General features: G+C 39.7%; 2 protein-coding genes across 2 annotated transcripts; both read left to right on the top strand.

The window, feature by feature from the left end:
* Positions 1–1,209: 1,209 nt before the first annotated feature.
* On the top strand, positions 1,210–7,037 carry LOC139102930 (dynein regulatory complex protein 9). Its single transcript, XM_070657142.1, has 6 exons — positions 1,210–2,531; positions 2,609–2,707; positions 3,109–3,349; positions 3,447–3,653; positions 4,009–4,140; positions 5,209–7,037. Exons 1-6 carry the CDS (start codon positions 2,380–2,382, stop codon positions 5,407–5,409), a joined length of 1,032 nt encoding a protein of 343 aa, XP_070513243.1. The 5' UTR covers positions 1,210–2,379; the 3' UTR covers positions 5,410–7,037.
* A 2,688-nt stretch (positions 7,038–9,725) lies between these two features.
* On the top strand, positions 9,726–13,843 carry Atac3 (Ada2a-containing complex component 3). Its single transcript, XM_070657013.1, has 8 exons — positions 9,726–9,867; positions 10,255–10,363; positions 10,456–10,614; positions 10,697–10,894; positions 10,961–11,312; positions 11,401–11,667; positions 11,758–12,032; positions 12,119–13,843. Exons 2-8 carry the CDS (start codon positions 10,295–10,297, stop codon positions 12,368–12,370), a joined length of 1,572 nt encoding a protein of 523 aa, XP_070513114.1. The 5' UTR covers positions 9,726–9,867; positions 10,255–10,294; the 3' UTR covers positions 12,371–13,843.
* Positions 13,844–16,290: the final 2,447 nt, after the last annotated feature.

Below are 16,290 nucleotides of genomic sequence, written 5' to 3'. Positions count from 1 at the left end.
TGTTCTTCCCTTTTCTTTTCTTTTTTCTTTTTTTTTTTTTACCCCTTCACTCTTTTGAAAACAGATAATATCGTCACCTTGTTTTCACGAATTCACGGCCCGATATCCTTCATGTTTAAACGAGGGCACGAGGTTCCAGGAGCCACGCAAAGAACTCACTCTTGCCAGACAATGCAGATTCAATTAAAAGTCCCCTCTCGACGCGAAAACTTTTCCAATCAAACTGATACGTGCTGGCGCGCCCTTTTTCGCCCGCAAGATTTTTTCTCCGGGGGGAGGAAGGGTCGAGACCGTAGTACGATCGGGTAGTAATTATGTCGGTATCAATTTAACAGTCTTCGATTTTCCCTCGCCTCGCTTCGCGGAATAATTGATAAAGAGTCAGGCGGGGTTCGTTCGCCCAAAGTAGATCAGATAAAACGATGTTTATCGAATTTACTTCCCTTCTTCCGTTGTGAATTATGTCGTAAAAATTAGCCAATTCTAACCTGCGTACGTGCCGCATTTAACGGTGCTTATCTATCGAATCATTTTCCGCGAAACATATTACGATATTTAATTGTAATGTATGCACTGTTTCGTATGGTACAAGTTATTTAACAAACGCACACTTATTTGTCATATTACGATTATTTATTTTTTCATTTTTTTCTTTAATTATAACGCTATTAAAAACGCGATTATTTGAAGGAAGATAAAAGTTTCCTTCGCCGTGCCAAAGGATAAAAGACGAGCAGGAGATTTTGCGATACCCAAAATCGATAATTCCCAGCGTTTCATAGCGTTGCGGCAAAACTGCGCGATGCACTTCCACGTGTACGCCAAGATGTACACGATTGCGTCTGGGTTTAAATACGCGACCCGCGTCTTTGAAGCCTGCAACTTCTCCGCGAAAAAGTTTCCTCCCGCGCGAGAACCTTCGCGGAAGTGTGCGCGGAAATCGCGTTTCGGCAAATGTGCTCGCTAGACGTCCACCACGTCCATTAAGTCGCGGATTTCTCGCGATTTCCGTTTCCGGAATGTTAACGAAATCGCGCGCGACGTTTTCCTGCAAGTTCGAACGAATTTAATTTCGAAACGCGGTAGCCGGAAGTTATACTCTGGCACACTCTACGTCATTATGAGACGAACATTCCTCTCGGCAAACGTTTCCTTCTCATTTGCTATTTTTTTGCACGAAACTCTACTCTGGTTTTTTATTTTTTTTTTTTCTTCCTTTTCACGCCTACTGCCGCTTTAATGTCCGTGGTCCCTGAGTTCGTTTCCACGGCAGCCCGCGGCGATGGATCAAACTGTTTAACTCGCTCGAAAGGTTTGCGAAGCTACGGAGTTTGGACGGTTTCCTTCTTTCTTTCTTTCTTTTTGTTCGCAGTGTGTCGGGATCGATGTGATTATCCACGTGTTCGACGACGTGTTAAATAACTTACTAAAAAATCGGATTTATTTGCAAAAATCTATATCCAACGTACATAAAAGAAAAAAATAATTTTTACAAAAATTTTATTCGAAGATCATGTGCACCTTTTTCCGGCCATTAAATCGCCATTTATCTAATCCTGATCGACGCAATTAATAAAATATTAATTTATAATAAATTACGCGCGCGATTCGCTTTTATAATTAATAAAAAAGAAAATAAAAATGAAAAAAAAAACCAACACATAAGTTGCGTTAAAGAGCTATTTATTGAGGTTAATAATTATTCGCGAGTTTGATTTATTATCTTTTACTTCGCCGTTATTGCTTTTCGATAATATACTTTTCGCAAAAAGGTTAATTTGGAGAATTTGGAGTGTAGTAAAAGATGGAAATCGTTTCTTGTTAATCGAAATCTCGGGCTTGTTTTTCTGAGAAGGTATTTGGTATTCCGTCGGCGCTGTTAACGTTGCTCAAAATTTAAAAAAAAGTAACGGAGAACCGACTTGAAGTCGGGCTAAATCTACGCGTGATAAATTGGCTTATCAGACAGACGTGGACCGGCACGGCGTATCTATCAAGCGAGCACATTTAACATTAAATTTGTCGACGTTGAGCATAAAACGTACGTACAAGCGCATGCATAGAAATGCATGAACTTCACTCCGATGTGAAACGTCTTCTTACATCGCGAGACATCCCGTGATCTTGTTATTCACGCGCAGTTCTGACGAAATAATTCTCAAGTTCTTTTATGGTTTAATTTGAAATTATGCGCATAAATTTAATTGTCAACGAAAACTAAATTTATTTATTTAACTTTTATATATAATTGATTAATTATATAAATTTTTTTATATAATTATTAAGTAAGTTATATACGTATATAATAATATTTAAAAAGAAGACCGATTTAAATCTTGCTGGAAAAAGAAAAAAAAAAAAAAGGAAAAAGACACAAAGATGGAAGCGCCTGCAGAATTTTCGCCGATGTTGCGCGAGGCTATTTCGGAGGTCCTGGAAGAGTGCGTGGACTCATTGGCCGTTTACCAAAATATTTTACGACAACAATCGGCGACGAGGGACGACGCTTCCAATATTTTCGCCGATGTCGAGTATGTTTGAATAAAATATAGCGCGATAAAATGCGACTATGTTGCGATGACGCGCTTATGTGAGTATCTATCCGCAGGATTTCGGATACGTCCATTTTGCGAATGCTCACCGGAGGCGCCGCGGAGATGACGGATTCGCAGAGGGAAGCTGCGCGTGAAAAGCTCCGGCAAGACAGGTCGGAATGTATTTAGGTTGTCCATGAGCCCGTCGGAAAGCCCGACGCGTTTCCAATGTTAGTTCCGGCCGATAGAATATTCATTAGACCCTCGAAACACTAACAATTATTTTACTAAATATTTTTCAATACTAAAATAGAGAATAACACTTGCATGATACGTATTATATTATTAAAGTGCTTAGAAAATTATTCGTATTATTAAATTTTTTTTATATTTTAATATGATAAAATTGAAAAAAATAATATTGTTTTTTCTTTCTTTCTTTTTTTTTACGAAAATTTAAGCTATTTATTTTGAACCGGTTTCTACAATTTTAATTGCACAAAATTCGTTAAAAATATTTGCAACGTATTAAAAATACACTAATATTCTCGAAAAAATATTGTTCATGGTACAGTTTATACGTGTGCGGTATAATGCAAGACTTAAAGCGTGAAATTAACGAACGCGGCACCATCGAGGTATTGAGCAAAGAAATCGGGAGGATCACGTCGCGCGAGGAGCAGGAGCACCTTTTGATCGAGGAAAACGAAAGGATGCGGACGATCGTGGCGGAGTTGCGGAAAGCGATCGCCGATGGGAAAGTGGCGAACGAGATAGAAAAAGAGCGTTTAACGAAGAGGCTCACTTTAACGCGGGTAAATATTACGCGGGGGATGCGGCGTGGAATTCACGCGGGGTGATAAATCATCGCAATTTTAGCCTTTAACCGTTACTTGTTGGTGAAATGTTTAGAACGAGAAGGAGAGGCTAAAACTAATTAAGGACGCGGAGATGAAATACGTCCGAGTGTGGGAAGCGGCACGTCGGGAGCAGCACGTTCTGCGCCACGAGCAGGATATAAACGAATTGAAAAAGACTCTGAGCAGCCATTGCGTACGCGAGAGAAGCGAAAATCACGTGAATGATGTATTGACGCGTTATCTAACGCGACGTATAGCGGTGAGCGCCTCCCGCTAACTTTTCTCGTTTAAAGCCCGAGCGAGAAAGTGTCCCACAGACAGCCCGAGCTCTATAAATAGTAAAGACTTAAAAGGGTCCATCATTAAAATGAAGACAGACGCTTAAGCGATCCCGCAAGTACTCCGGCGGGGAGGGGGAAAAAAAAAAAAAAAAAGCTTAAAAGGTTGTTGAAAAATATACTTTGAGCCTTTTACGACCCTTTTTCATCGCGCATGTAAAGCAAATTCGACGTTTTTGCCCGAGTAATTTGCGCAAAATAAATTCCGTCGAATTTAAGACGAGCCGTAAGGAGGGAGGGGGAGGGTAACGAGGATGTTTACTTTGAATTTTACAGCTCGTCGAGAGCCGGATCGGGCACTGGCGGCGAAGGTACGATCGCGAGAGGCAGGGGTACGAGGAGGAGATTCGCAGAGTGCAAAATGAGATCGAAGACGCTCGGGAATACTTTGGGAGACTTACGGCCGAGGTAAATGATTTGAAAACCGCGGGAAATATTTTCATTTCATCTCTGGACCGGCGGCGCGGCGTGCAATGGTAATTCGATTCGCGTACCGACTCTCATTATTTCAGCCGTCGCGAATGTTAATTGTCGGATAAAGGGAATACGCAGAGTGACGCAACAAGCGCGAAGCACACCTCATTCCGTATTCTCTGTGCGGCTGTTTGATTCGTCGCGTCACGTTTCGCCGTTTGGCAATCAAGCAACGGATAACTTGGGGGCGGCCCCGGCTAGGTTTAAAGGGCCGCGCCGAAGTTTCAGGGTGCAATCGATAACTCCGCGTTAAGAACGCGCCCACCGAGAGACTCCAAAATGTCCCGATGATTGTTATTAATAGCCAGGATCTCTTCAAATTCGGGGCTCTTGAGAACCTTCCACATGCTCCGAGCCGGTTTACGTTTAAGCGAGAACTAAACCATTGACCGGAAGTTTGCGGATTAATTTCCCTTAGCCTAGGCTTTCTATACATAGCCATAGCGGGTGAATTCATAACGTCCCGTCCAAACACTCGGAAATTATTTCCTACGTTCTCAAATTGTCTTTGAAACGAGGAAAACTTTTTTTACGTCACAAATTCTAGCATTAATATATATTATTTTTTATACCGATTTTATATCGATATACCGATCGGATTGATTCTGTTAAATCAAATTAATAATGCATTGGTTTCTTTTTCTTTTTCGTACTGCAAACTTTTTATAAAATTTTAAACTTTAATCTTCGACAAAAATGTTTTTGCTTAAATAATTATATTAATTTCAATGGCATTAAGTACGTCTCACTTTAAAATCTATTTATCTATAAATGTTTTACGATAAATTGCGCGAGATGTTGGGCTTCCACTTTTTAATCAAGCTTTCGTATACGTATAACGAGGACAAGATTGAGCCCTCCCTTATTGTTTACAAAGATACACAATCGCGCGGTGCCCCATGAATCTCGTATAAGACGCACTTATTTTCGCGAGAGACATCGAGATCCGGTAAAATATGTCGGGCAAACTCACGTTGAAGCCTGAACCCGTGTCTCTTGCAGTATCGCAATAACCAGGAATTCATCGACACGTACCTCACCGAGCAGGAGGCGCTACGAAGACAAAAGGAGCACGAGGATCACGTGCGGCGCAGCGCAATCAAGATGCAAGCCTGGTGGCGGGGTGTCATGGTGCGCCGGAAGCTGGGGCCGTATCGATCTGAGGAGAAAAAAAAGAAGAAGCCCGTTAAGACGAAGAAATAACTCTCGCCCTTTACGCCCGGCGCTTCTAAACGTGCCGCGTCGATATCTGATTCGCTCGATCTGATTGACCGGACGACTATTAACCGAAGCCGAGACCGCCCAATTAATTTACTCTGTCCCGACAATTTTAATCAATTAAAGAAACGTGCGAGCATTTGATAGAAACTGCGCGTCAAAATTACTTTTATTCGCTCGCCCAGTTTAAATTCGAAAGAAGTCAGGGGGAAACAGGGTTGGCAATTTCGTATAGATTTATTGATTACCTCTATAGAGAAAATATTGATTTTTATTTATCAGAATTAAATTAGCAGACTAGGAAAACGGCAACACATTTTTATCTTTATTTTTCCTTCACTCCCACTGTTTGTTTTGGAGTAATTTGAAGTAATTCTTGATGGACAGACCCACCGGGTCCTACGAAAGATCCGGAAATGGCGAGAACGTGGGGAAGGGTGCCGTGTTGTGGATCCCGCGAATCGCCAAATACCAATTTTCGTACCCCCTTCGTGATATAAAACACACGCACGCGTGAATGTACCGCGGGGTTGAGTATTGTTCACGCAAGAATCTCATTTCCTGTGTAGGCACTTCCTGGATCCTGCGACGGGTTTCTGAAACGCCGCATGAAACCCGCGGGCGTATACGATCGGCCGCCCGTGTGCGGCACGAACGCGTCTACGCACACGTGTAATTTCCACGGAGTGTTTCTTCAAACAACAATTCCCCAGGCTGTATTAAATCAATGTATTTCATACAGAGCGTCCGCCCTCGCACTTTTCGTTCTAGCATTTTTGCGCGGAACATTTCGCGCCCCACTTCCCCCGTGTTTGTATTTTTAATGCGCCGCGGATCTCATCGAGAAAAATTATCCGCTCGGCAACTTTTCAATATTTATACTCGTATCCCTCCACGTCTTTCTCGAGTAAACTTCGACTCGGAATTTTATTAAAATAAATTTTCTGCTAAAGTTAACCGGATGTAACTTTGCAATCCCGTGACTTTCGTGCGATTTAGTATGCGAAGAGAATTTTTTTTTTTCCTTTGCTCGCTTTTTTGGGTGCTTCAACGGCGGAGCAAAATCGCCGCCGAAGAATCTATCGTTAAAAGAATAACGCGTCAAGTACGAGGACTTTGTATGCACTGCTAATATAAAAATATTCTAGAACAAAGCACAAATCATTATTATATGTGCGTTTACAAAGTATTTATATTTTATTATTCCGATTGCAAATAAGTTGCAAAATTTATTACAATTAGAGAAACAATTAATTTGACAATCTTTATGAAATAATTTAAATAATTTGTAACATTTAATATGTGTTTCTTAGGGGAAAAAAAATAAATATCTCTAAGAATGTATTCATACATTTCTGTATAAATTTTTAAATTTATCTTCTCTACTGACTGCTGAAAATGTCAGGTTGAAAGAAGCTTTTGCAAAAGTATTAGGAAACACACAGTACTAGCAGTTAATAAACTTTGAATATTTTACCTTGACTGCTTAGCCGACGAGAAAAGCAAACTAGTTTAGAAACATTTTAAAGTACCCCATGCATTTTTACTGTGTATCGTGCTAGTGTCTCTATCAGTCGTCAATAAAGCATCGCGAGTTACTTTAAAAAAAAAAAAAAAAAAAAATAACGTTATTGGTTAATTTCAATATAAAAAATTCATACAAAATTTATTTAAAATAAAAAACCTCGTACAAAACATATGGAAATGGGAGTACAGCTAAATTGGTTGAAACTTATGTATGTTGTAGTTCATTATATTTTGATCAAAAGTTCTCACAGGCTGAAATTGGCCAGTTTTCGAGTTATAAAGGGTCAAAAGTTGAGAAAAAATCAATATTTCAAATCAATTAATTATTTTATTTTACGCAACGTGTTTATTTTAGAAGTTCTTAATTTGACACTACCAAATAAATATTAATCACTTATTCTCAGTGCCGAAGGTGTCAAAAAACAGATCAATTCATTACTATTTTTTACTATTAAAAAGTTTTCTAGGAAATTAACGAAAAACGTGTCGATAGAAAAATGTACTTTCATCACGACAGCAATTATCATTCCCGAGTCTATTCGCACTACGTTCTCGCAATCGCGAGGCAATCTATTAGCGAAAGGGAATGAAAAATCGGTTTATTTTCAGGCAGTTTTTCGGCATGCGCGCGTCTTAAATAAAACAATACGGAAATCGATCGATCTTCGCCGCTGCCGTGACGCGCCATACGCGCACTTCCGATTTTATTTTCGCGGGGATAATTCGCTGAGAAATCCCTCGCGGGGGACGAGTAGATGGGGAGGCGGGGGAGAGGGGAGAGGAAGTTTTAATCCGGGGAAGTTGGAAAATTTAAGGACGACAGGAGTGTACGAACTGGAGAGCAATCTCCCGCTTGCTTCTCATTGTCGCGAGAAAAGCCGCGGCTGTGCATTTTCTCTCGTGAGATATTCACGAGGTTTTACCTGCACGCCGCGAAACGAAGGCATGCAAGCTCACGCCCGACGTGATCGTGCGGCCGGCCACCTCCTTAGATTACGATATAAGGAATGGGTAACGCGATGTGGCGGTGCACGCACGTGATAGCGCGCCCCGGCGCTGTATATGCAATTGCCTCGCTGACCCAGCTTTCGCGTACATCGATAAGATGCGCTTAAAATGAGGCTGCCCCGAGAAACATTGCCCGGGTGAGAATTCTGTGACACGCGGCGCGACGTATTTTTGTCGTTTCAATAAAGCTGTGTATTTGTAATTGTAAATAAAAAATTAGAAAAAAAAAAAAACAAGCCCTACCCATTTGATTGATAGAACGATCAGTTTATTCAATTGTTAATCAATCTATCCGACGACCGAACGGTTTTAATGATAATATCACGTTTCAATTTTGAATCGAGACTGTTTCCCGAGTGAATTAAAATAGTTGAATTAAAAACTATTTTTGTTTTAGCTTTTATCGGAACGTGTCAAATGTATTATATCATACATATAATAGCAATGTATGTTGCGTATAACGTCATCTCATTACCGTAACAGATTTATCCTGTAATTAAATAGATCATAAATCGTACGGTTTACAGGTTCATTTCGAGGTTACGGGCTGAAAGTGCATATTCAACACCACGAAAAATAAAAGAATCGTAACCGAACCGCAATTTTATTTCGACCCCGGTGAATAATTCGATATAATTCTTATTGCTGTATTATTTTCGACATTTTCGCGGCCCAGTGGATTAGAGATACTGGTCAGGTATTCAGACAATCCTCTCGAATCTGTGTGCGAGACTCCCCGTTTACCAATGATTGGCAGAACGCGCTGAGCGAGCCAAGCTTCAATAATCGGATGGAAATACCGAACTCTGGATGTATTCGCTTGATTAAAGCATATCGACGCCCTGCATCGAGCAAGTAGACTGTACAGCACCGACGAGGCATTAAAACGCGGTATACAGTGCCGAACTAATGGAACTTTTGTCGATCTATCGGTTAAATGTGTTAGAAATCGCAAATACTTTTATTTCCATGCAATCAGAAACGCTTTGATTTCTTACAACTAATAATACCTCTTGTCACTTGGGAAGTTGATTGGAAACTTGATTTCGGCATCTGATAGAATACTTCCTGCGGATAAAGGATTCGAGGACGGCACGTACCAATGTCGAAACGCAACGCAACGTAAAAACTGACGCCGTTCAAATGACCGACGAGAGAGACGGCAGAGATCGACCTCTCTCGGAACTGTCACGAATTACGATGCTTTTCAAACTGAAAAAAAAAAAATTGTTTTTATCATCATTTTCATAATCAGTAGAATTATGTGTAATCACTTAGAAAAGTAATTTTTCTAAAGAAATAATAAAAGTAAAAAGACAAAAATTAACAAGCGGCGATTAGAGTGACGATAAAGTTGAAGTCCTCAAGTTTGTTTTTTTACTTCGGAGCTAATTTGCAATGTCCAATTAAGTAAAAATTAATTATTTTATTGAACGCCAAGTGTCGCGTACGTACTTTAGACGGCAGCCGCGCCGAACGCGTTCGTTCGTACGGCAATTCCCGCAGTTACTCTAGCAGATAGAAAATTTCATCCCTTTTTCTTTCTCCAATACATAAATCGGAAGATAACCTCTACATTTAGTACGACAACGAGCAATCCCAATCTCCACGATACCTGATGATACCAAGCCGTAAACACGTGGGCCGTAGAAGAGAGGAGTCGGAGAGGGAGAGGAGTAGAGAACGCTTCATGCGGGCGATCTTTGCGACTGGTCGCATACTTGGGAAACGCTATTACCGCCCGAGCCGGACGGGGCCAAGAATGGCGCCAATGCGCCGCCATTTTCACGAAACTTTACCGTGACCGTAAATCGCGAAGACTGCGACAGGAAGAATTCCAGTGGACGCGCGCGGCCGTCGACGGGTCGTACGGAATGTCGCGAGCACGGCGAGAATAATGCGCTGATCGTAAGTATCACGCCTTCCTACGGTCGGCTAGTTTTTTTTTTCGGGACACTCGACGCACAGGGCCTATGGCATGGGACTTCCGTTCGACGAAACAGGAACAGGAAGTTCCTCGCGACCCCGAGACGGCGAGATAAAAACATCCTGTCGCGATGAAGAGGTTCCGCGTGAGAGACGCGAAACGTGCACGCGACGCGCGAACCGACCGCGCTGATGTGTTTTATTGTCGGCGAGGTGGTTATTTTTACGGCCCACTTTCCGACTTTCGTTTGCCCAAGGTCGAACGGCAGCGATAAATCATAGAAAACTAGTCGCTCGTACCCGGATTCCCCACTTGATCTCGGTGAGATCAACGGCGGTTCGTTACGATTATGAATTGTGTGATTTTAGAACTTGTCTGCATGAAGGGGATTGAGCTGGATACTCAAGAATGCAATCGGTCCAGGAAGGCATATGTGCCAATGATATTGAGGGTTTGGATGCTGAGACTCTCATTCCAGTAAGTACTCAATATGCAGAGCTGTGTAAGGAATATTTTCTGATCTCACAAGAAGCTGTGGTTAATGTCTAATGGCGTGTGATTGGCACTAGGTGGGTCTTTTGGCTTGCGATGTCCCTTCTCACTCAAGACCACAAGATGCTTCGACTATGGTGGAGTTGGGCAAGCAGCTTTTACAGAATGCAAAAAATGGTGATACTGAGGCTGTTCGCGAGCTCATGTGCAGGGGTGCACCATTTACCACAGACTGGGTATGGATTTTACTGTCTGAAAGATTTAAATCTTTTGTAAGTTTTGTCCATTTGTCGAAAATAAACATATATTATCGTTTAGCTTGGGACAAGTGCGCTTCACCTTGCTGCACAAAATAATCACATGGAAACTGCCGAAGTTTTGCTTCGGGCAGGAATATCGAGAGACGCTCGAACAAAAGTGGATAGAACGCCGCTGCACATGGCAGCATATGAGGGCCATCATCACATGGTACAATTACTGCTTAATTATGGGGCAGACGTCAATAGCAGAGACATGGTGAGCTATCAAACAGATTTATTGGGTTCTTGTACAAGATGACTAATGTAAGGAAATTTTTTTCAGTTAAAGATGACTCCACTGCATTGGGCAGTGGAACGTGAACATGTTGACGTAATGCACATTTTATTAGATCACGGAGCTGACATAACTGTAACTAGTAAATTTGAAAAAACACCAATCAGTCTTGCAGTAGAACATGATAGGTTAGATCTAGTGAACATATTGCAACAGGAGAGAGTGTTAATTTCACCTCATCAACAGAGTCAAGCTAACTCTGCAGAATTAGAAGTAGCTACAAATAATTTAGTACAATTAGAGGCAGAGAATAATAGCAAAAGTTCAATACTACACGAAGAAGAACAGAAGTTTGAAATAATACAGCAACAGTCTCCACGTAAACGTAAATTTTCTCAAGGTAAATGTTACAACATATTTTTCCTTATAATTAATATTTTATTCTTGTACTTTAAACTGCATTTTGAGTATTCAATTATAATTTTTAGCGCAATTGGAGAAAAAACAAAAATTAATCTTTCAACAAATTTCTGTATCACCAAACAACACAGATGGTGAACAGGATAAAGACATGGAAGATGTTGAGATGATTAATGCAAATAACATCATGAATAGTAAAAAACATAAAGACATTATGTCTATAGGCAAACAGTTTAGGTTATTAGAAGCACATGGAATCAGAATGATACCTGTGGACGAGGAATCGTCTATTGTAGAAAAGGCAATGGAAAGTGGAAGGACAGTAGTTCTAACAGGTTCGCTTTCGTACATATATTCAAAATAATTAAAAAATTATTAATATCAAAATTTACACATTATTATAAAATAATTTATTTTATTTACAGAAGCTGGAAAAATTGCTTTGAATTTGACAAAAGGTGGTTCATCAATTAAACGTCTTCAAGTTGCTTCGCGGAAAGGAGCTTCGAGAAAAGTTATAACAATTAGAACAGATCAACTTCAATCAAAACTATCGAATCCAAATTTAAACAACATCACATCACGGAGTCCAAATATTTTGAAAAAATCTGCCGTAGATAAAGCAGCAAAATTATTGGTGTCTAACACTTCAACAATATCTACCGTTGCAGAAATCAAGAATTCCGTTTCGATAAGAGAAGTAAAATTACCTTTATTTTAGATAAAAAATATAAATTAACAGCAGACAAAAAAAATATAAATAAATATACGATTTTGATATTTCAGAAAGTTGCGAGTTCTCCAGCAAAAATTGTGGAATCAACAATTTTACAATTCGATGACGATATAGAAGAAATTACAGAAGAAAATACGGAAAGCAGCGAACCAGTAACGGATATAGTGGTACTAAATAGACAATTAGCAGAAGCGCGAAGACAAGCTGCAGAGTATCGTAAGCAATTGCAAGAAAAAGAGAAGGAAGCAGAAATATATAAACAACAACTCAAGAACATCACAGCGCAAATAGCCTCTAAGTAATTTTGTACAGGTATAAATTTCATATTCGGTTTTAGAATTTGCAAATTAGATTTTTTTTTTAATGTCAAGACTATATTTTTTTTAATCACGTATATTGCAATCCCCTTGAGCATCTTTTTGTATCTGAATTTTGCTTCCACGAGATAACTATTTTCATTATTAATACAATTTTGTAATGAATATTTTTAAGAAATTGAAGGTCTCCTACATATTCACAAAATATTTGTCAGTAATTTATTTCCTATTTTAATAGGAACTAATTATTTGTACCACGTACAAATATTATAAGAAGAAAATATACAAATCAATTATTTGAATAACATCGAGAACAAACCAGACACGGGAAATTTACATATGCATAAGTCATTTTGCTTTTCACATAATGTATAAAATTTTAATGTTTTTAAATAATGTATAGTGATAATCATAATTATATCCATAATAATTTATATATATATATATATATATATATAAATTATTATTGTACTTTGAATTCTACTTTGCATAATTTTGATTTTTCATTGTAATAGGTGTACATATAAATTAATTTTTGCATAAAAATAATTATAGACAATTGTAAGTTTTCTTTGATTATTTATATTATTTAAAGAGGAGTATTAATTGTTCAGCATTTACTAACATTTGACAATCTTTGTTCAACATGTTAATCATTTCTTTCATGCAGTATCGGTCATTAAGTAGCGATGAAGTAGGTTCGCTGAGTGTAGCACAAAAAATATACTCTCGTTGGAGTTTATAGGCCATTTAGAATTTTATACATATTATATTTTCATATCTTTACCATAAGTTATGTTCCCACATAATTTATGAGTTGTTATAGATTGTCAGACATCGAGATATAAAATATAAAATGTTCTTGAAGTTGTTGATTCAAATACGAAGTTTAAGCATAATAATTAACGGCGAAATAAAATTGTATATTGTCGATATACCAGACAAATAAGAATCTGCTTCCTCCTGTAAATAGGACTCATGATGTGGAAAGCAAATCAATTCTACGAACTGCTCCTAACGATGTGTAATATAAAATAAGCTTAACTTGATTTCACATAGTCTACTCAAATGTACACGGTGTCGCTTCGCATACTTTAGTTTTTTAATACGAAGCGTCTGCATTCCAAATATTTTGATTTTTTTTTTTTTTCTATGCAAGTGGATACGATTTTTTGACAAAGATATGCAAAGTAAAAGTGCTACGTGTCCACTGTATTTAGTCGACGTTAGAATATCTGACCAATTTAATCTAAAGGTGTTAACGAACGAGACAGTATATGTATAACAAAAAGACGCGCGGAAAGTGGTTGACCTCAGGTACAAAAGATAAAAAAAAAAAAAAGTATGTATTGTATAAACCGGTAAAGTTGTGGAATGCAACGGTTTATATCCAAAATATAATTTTTTTAGAGTAAGATTTTTCTAGTGATGTATATTGTAAATATAAATTTAAACATAGTTGCAATATCGGTTTCCCAGAGTGGGTTACCATTTACCTCATCCTCTATTTGATTTTTACTTCAATCAGCCTCGCGGAAGTTGAAACGCTATCTGGGACCTATCGACTGCTGCTTTCACGGAGCTACGTATGTGCTCATAAATTTATACATAGTCAATAAAAATATATTCATGAGTTACGAGGATTCTTTTGTCTCGGACGTTTGTACAATTTTTTTATTTTTATTTTTTCTACGGGGAACATTGCCCATCGCGGGAATGCTTCCCCGCGGTCGATTCGAACGATTTCTAGCAGCGCAACATCCCGAATGAGCATCTCGAAAGCCTTGATTCGCGCGATTAACGACTTGCCCTTGTTCGCGCATTTTTTTTTTTTTTTCCCTTTGTCCGTCGGCTCGTAGATCAAAAGTTTCATCCCGCGGCGCATTGACAAGCCGACGGAGAATTGCCTATTGTTGCCAGCATCCGCGTAGATATACATAGCATTTTTGTAGCCCCGGCGCGATCGATCGCGGCGGAAGATTCGTCGCGTCGCCTCCGCGCACCTTCTGCACTTACCTACACTCGTCCGGTTATCCTCCTGCCTCTCCTGGCCCCTGCACGCTCATGCCAACGTTTCGAAAGGCGAGACGAGAGCCTACATTAGTCTCGAGTGCAGACGGTGTAAAAGACAAGTATACACGTACGAGGCGACATTTCGCCGAGCCCGAACGCTGCGGGCCACGCGAAAATGATCTCTCGTTGTGTCTACGGCGCGAAGTTGACGACGGTCGGGGCGAGAACGCATTCCTCAAGGTGGATTCGATTCGCCGCGACGCTCGCGAGGTTAACTGCAGGGTAGACGCGTTTCCAGCGACCGTTCTCTTTCGCAGATGTTAGACTTTCGCGATCGATCGAATCGACGCGCCCATGGGCGTCCTCGGATAATCTCGGGGGCGGGCGATGCGCGTCAATCAATAAATAACTTAACCCATTGACACACCTATCGCGCGGTCATCCTCGCATTCTTGAAAAGATCGGAACAAAAAGAGAGAGAAAAAAAAGGAGAGAAAATTTCTCTTTTGTGGTCGCGCGCAAATTCAATTCGTTTTCGGCCGCGTTCGAGTCCCCGAACGCGGATATTCGGATGCGTTCTTCTGTCGCCGATCGATCGCGAAACTCGACCGATTGGCAACAACACCCGCTTGAAAAGCAGCGTCCCTTTAAGCGACACGTTTAGTACCATCTCGAGATTAAGCATGATTTTTATCAGAGGAGATTGATGATTTTCTGCGAGAAAGAACGTTAAGTTTGATATAACGATAGTACTTATTTTTTGCCGATCGTTTGCGAGACAAAAAAAGGATATGTTATATTTCTGAATCTCGTCGCATATAAGTATATTTTGTAATTCTATACTTTTTTTTTTTTTAGTTCCCGATAGTGGAAAGAAAATACAAAGAACGTCTGCGATAACGATCGGCGTATCGTAGCCGAGTATCAGACATAATCCGACCAGGAGGATTACGGAGCTTCTGTTTGCGGCTAGCTTCGAAACGTACTGTGAAGGCTGACGCCAAAGGTACGTATAACGTGCAGTTAGGCGAGCGATGGCGGTCAGCGTCGGTGGTTTATAGATACAAATATACCACGCGAGCGTTGTACCTTGTGTATCGGGCAGCTTGGTTACTTGAAAGTTGCGATCACCTTAAGAGTTAAATTTGAAAGAAGCGTGCGCTCACGAGAGCGATCAAGCCTCGCGTCCTCCCTCTTTTTGTCAACAGGACCGTACTTGAATCTCGAGCCTTAAATAACGTTCTCTCGCGATTAATTCTCTCTTAAAAATATAAGTTTCTTTTTTTTAATATACGATTTTAATAACACGTTTTGTAAATGCACCTTGCAACATGATATATTCACTTTAACAATTATATAATTTTTGTCAATCAAATATTAAAAAGCATTATTGATATATTAAACTGTGCGTAGATAGAAACTATCGTTTATTTCTTTGTTACGTTAATATTCTCACTCGACGCTACAAGAAGCGGTAAATCTGCAGCTTGCACAAAAATTTATTTTTCAAAGGAATTTGTGTGCTCAAAAAAAATTCAATTCTTTTTTCAAATATTTTTTTTATTGCACATAAAAGTATTCGAATAATTACAATGGCCCTTTTGTAAAATGTCAAATATGTACGTACAATTTTTCAGTGAAAATAGTTTTAAATCGCAGGAACACTCATCCACATACGGTCTTGCGACACGGTGCTCATGCTTTCTACGTTGTCGCGAACTGCGCAGATACGTCATCGAGCGAGAACGTTGTTCAGCGGAGCGAACGTGGGACACTACGCTTGTACTTTGGTCTGGAAGTTTTCGCGCTCTTTCGAAGCGGTCCCCCATTTTTCGTAGTACGGCACGTAGGTCCGCGATGACGAAAATAATTCACCGACGCAAATCGAACGA

The sequence above is a fragment of the Cardiocondyla obscurior genome, linkage group LG01 (genome assembly GCF_019399895.1).
Source record: "Cardiocondyla obscurior isolate alpha-2009 linkage group LG01, Cobs3.1, whole genome shotgun sequence".
NCBI classification, from domain to species: Eukaryota; Metazoa; Arthropoda; class Insecta; order Hymenoptera; family Formicidae; genus Cardiocondyla; species Cardiocondyla obscurior.
This window is presented reverse-complemented; position numbering and strand designations above follow the sequence as displayed.

Bases quoted from the DNA above. Each gene is read 5' to 3' on its own strand.
- LOC139102930 (XM_070657142.1), top strand. From the start codon at position 2,380: ATGGAAGCGCCTGCAGAATTTTCGCCGATGTTGCGCGAGGCTATTTCG. The intron at 3,350-3,446 runs GTAAATATTACG...TGAAATGTTTAG, and splicing joins AGAGGCTCACTTTAACGCGG to AACGAGAAGGAGAGGCTAAA. The intron at 4,141-5,208 runs GTAAATGATTTG...TGTCTCTTGCAG, and splicing joins TTGGGAGACTTACGGCCGAG to TATCGCAATAACCAGGAATT.
- Atac3 (XM_070657013.1), top strand. From the start codon at position 10,295: ATGCAATCGGTCCAGGAAGGCATATGTGCCAATGATATTGAGGGTTTG. The intron at 10,615-10,696 runs GTATGGATTTTA...ATTATCGTTTAG, and splicing joins CACCATTTACCACAGACTGG to CTTGGGACAAGTGCGCTTCA. The intron at 11,313-11,400 runs GTAAATGTTACA...TATAATTTTTAG, and splicing joins TAAACGTAAATTTTCTCAAG to CGCAATTGGAGAAAAAACAA.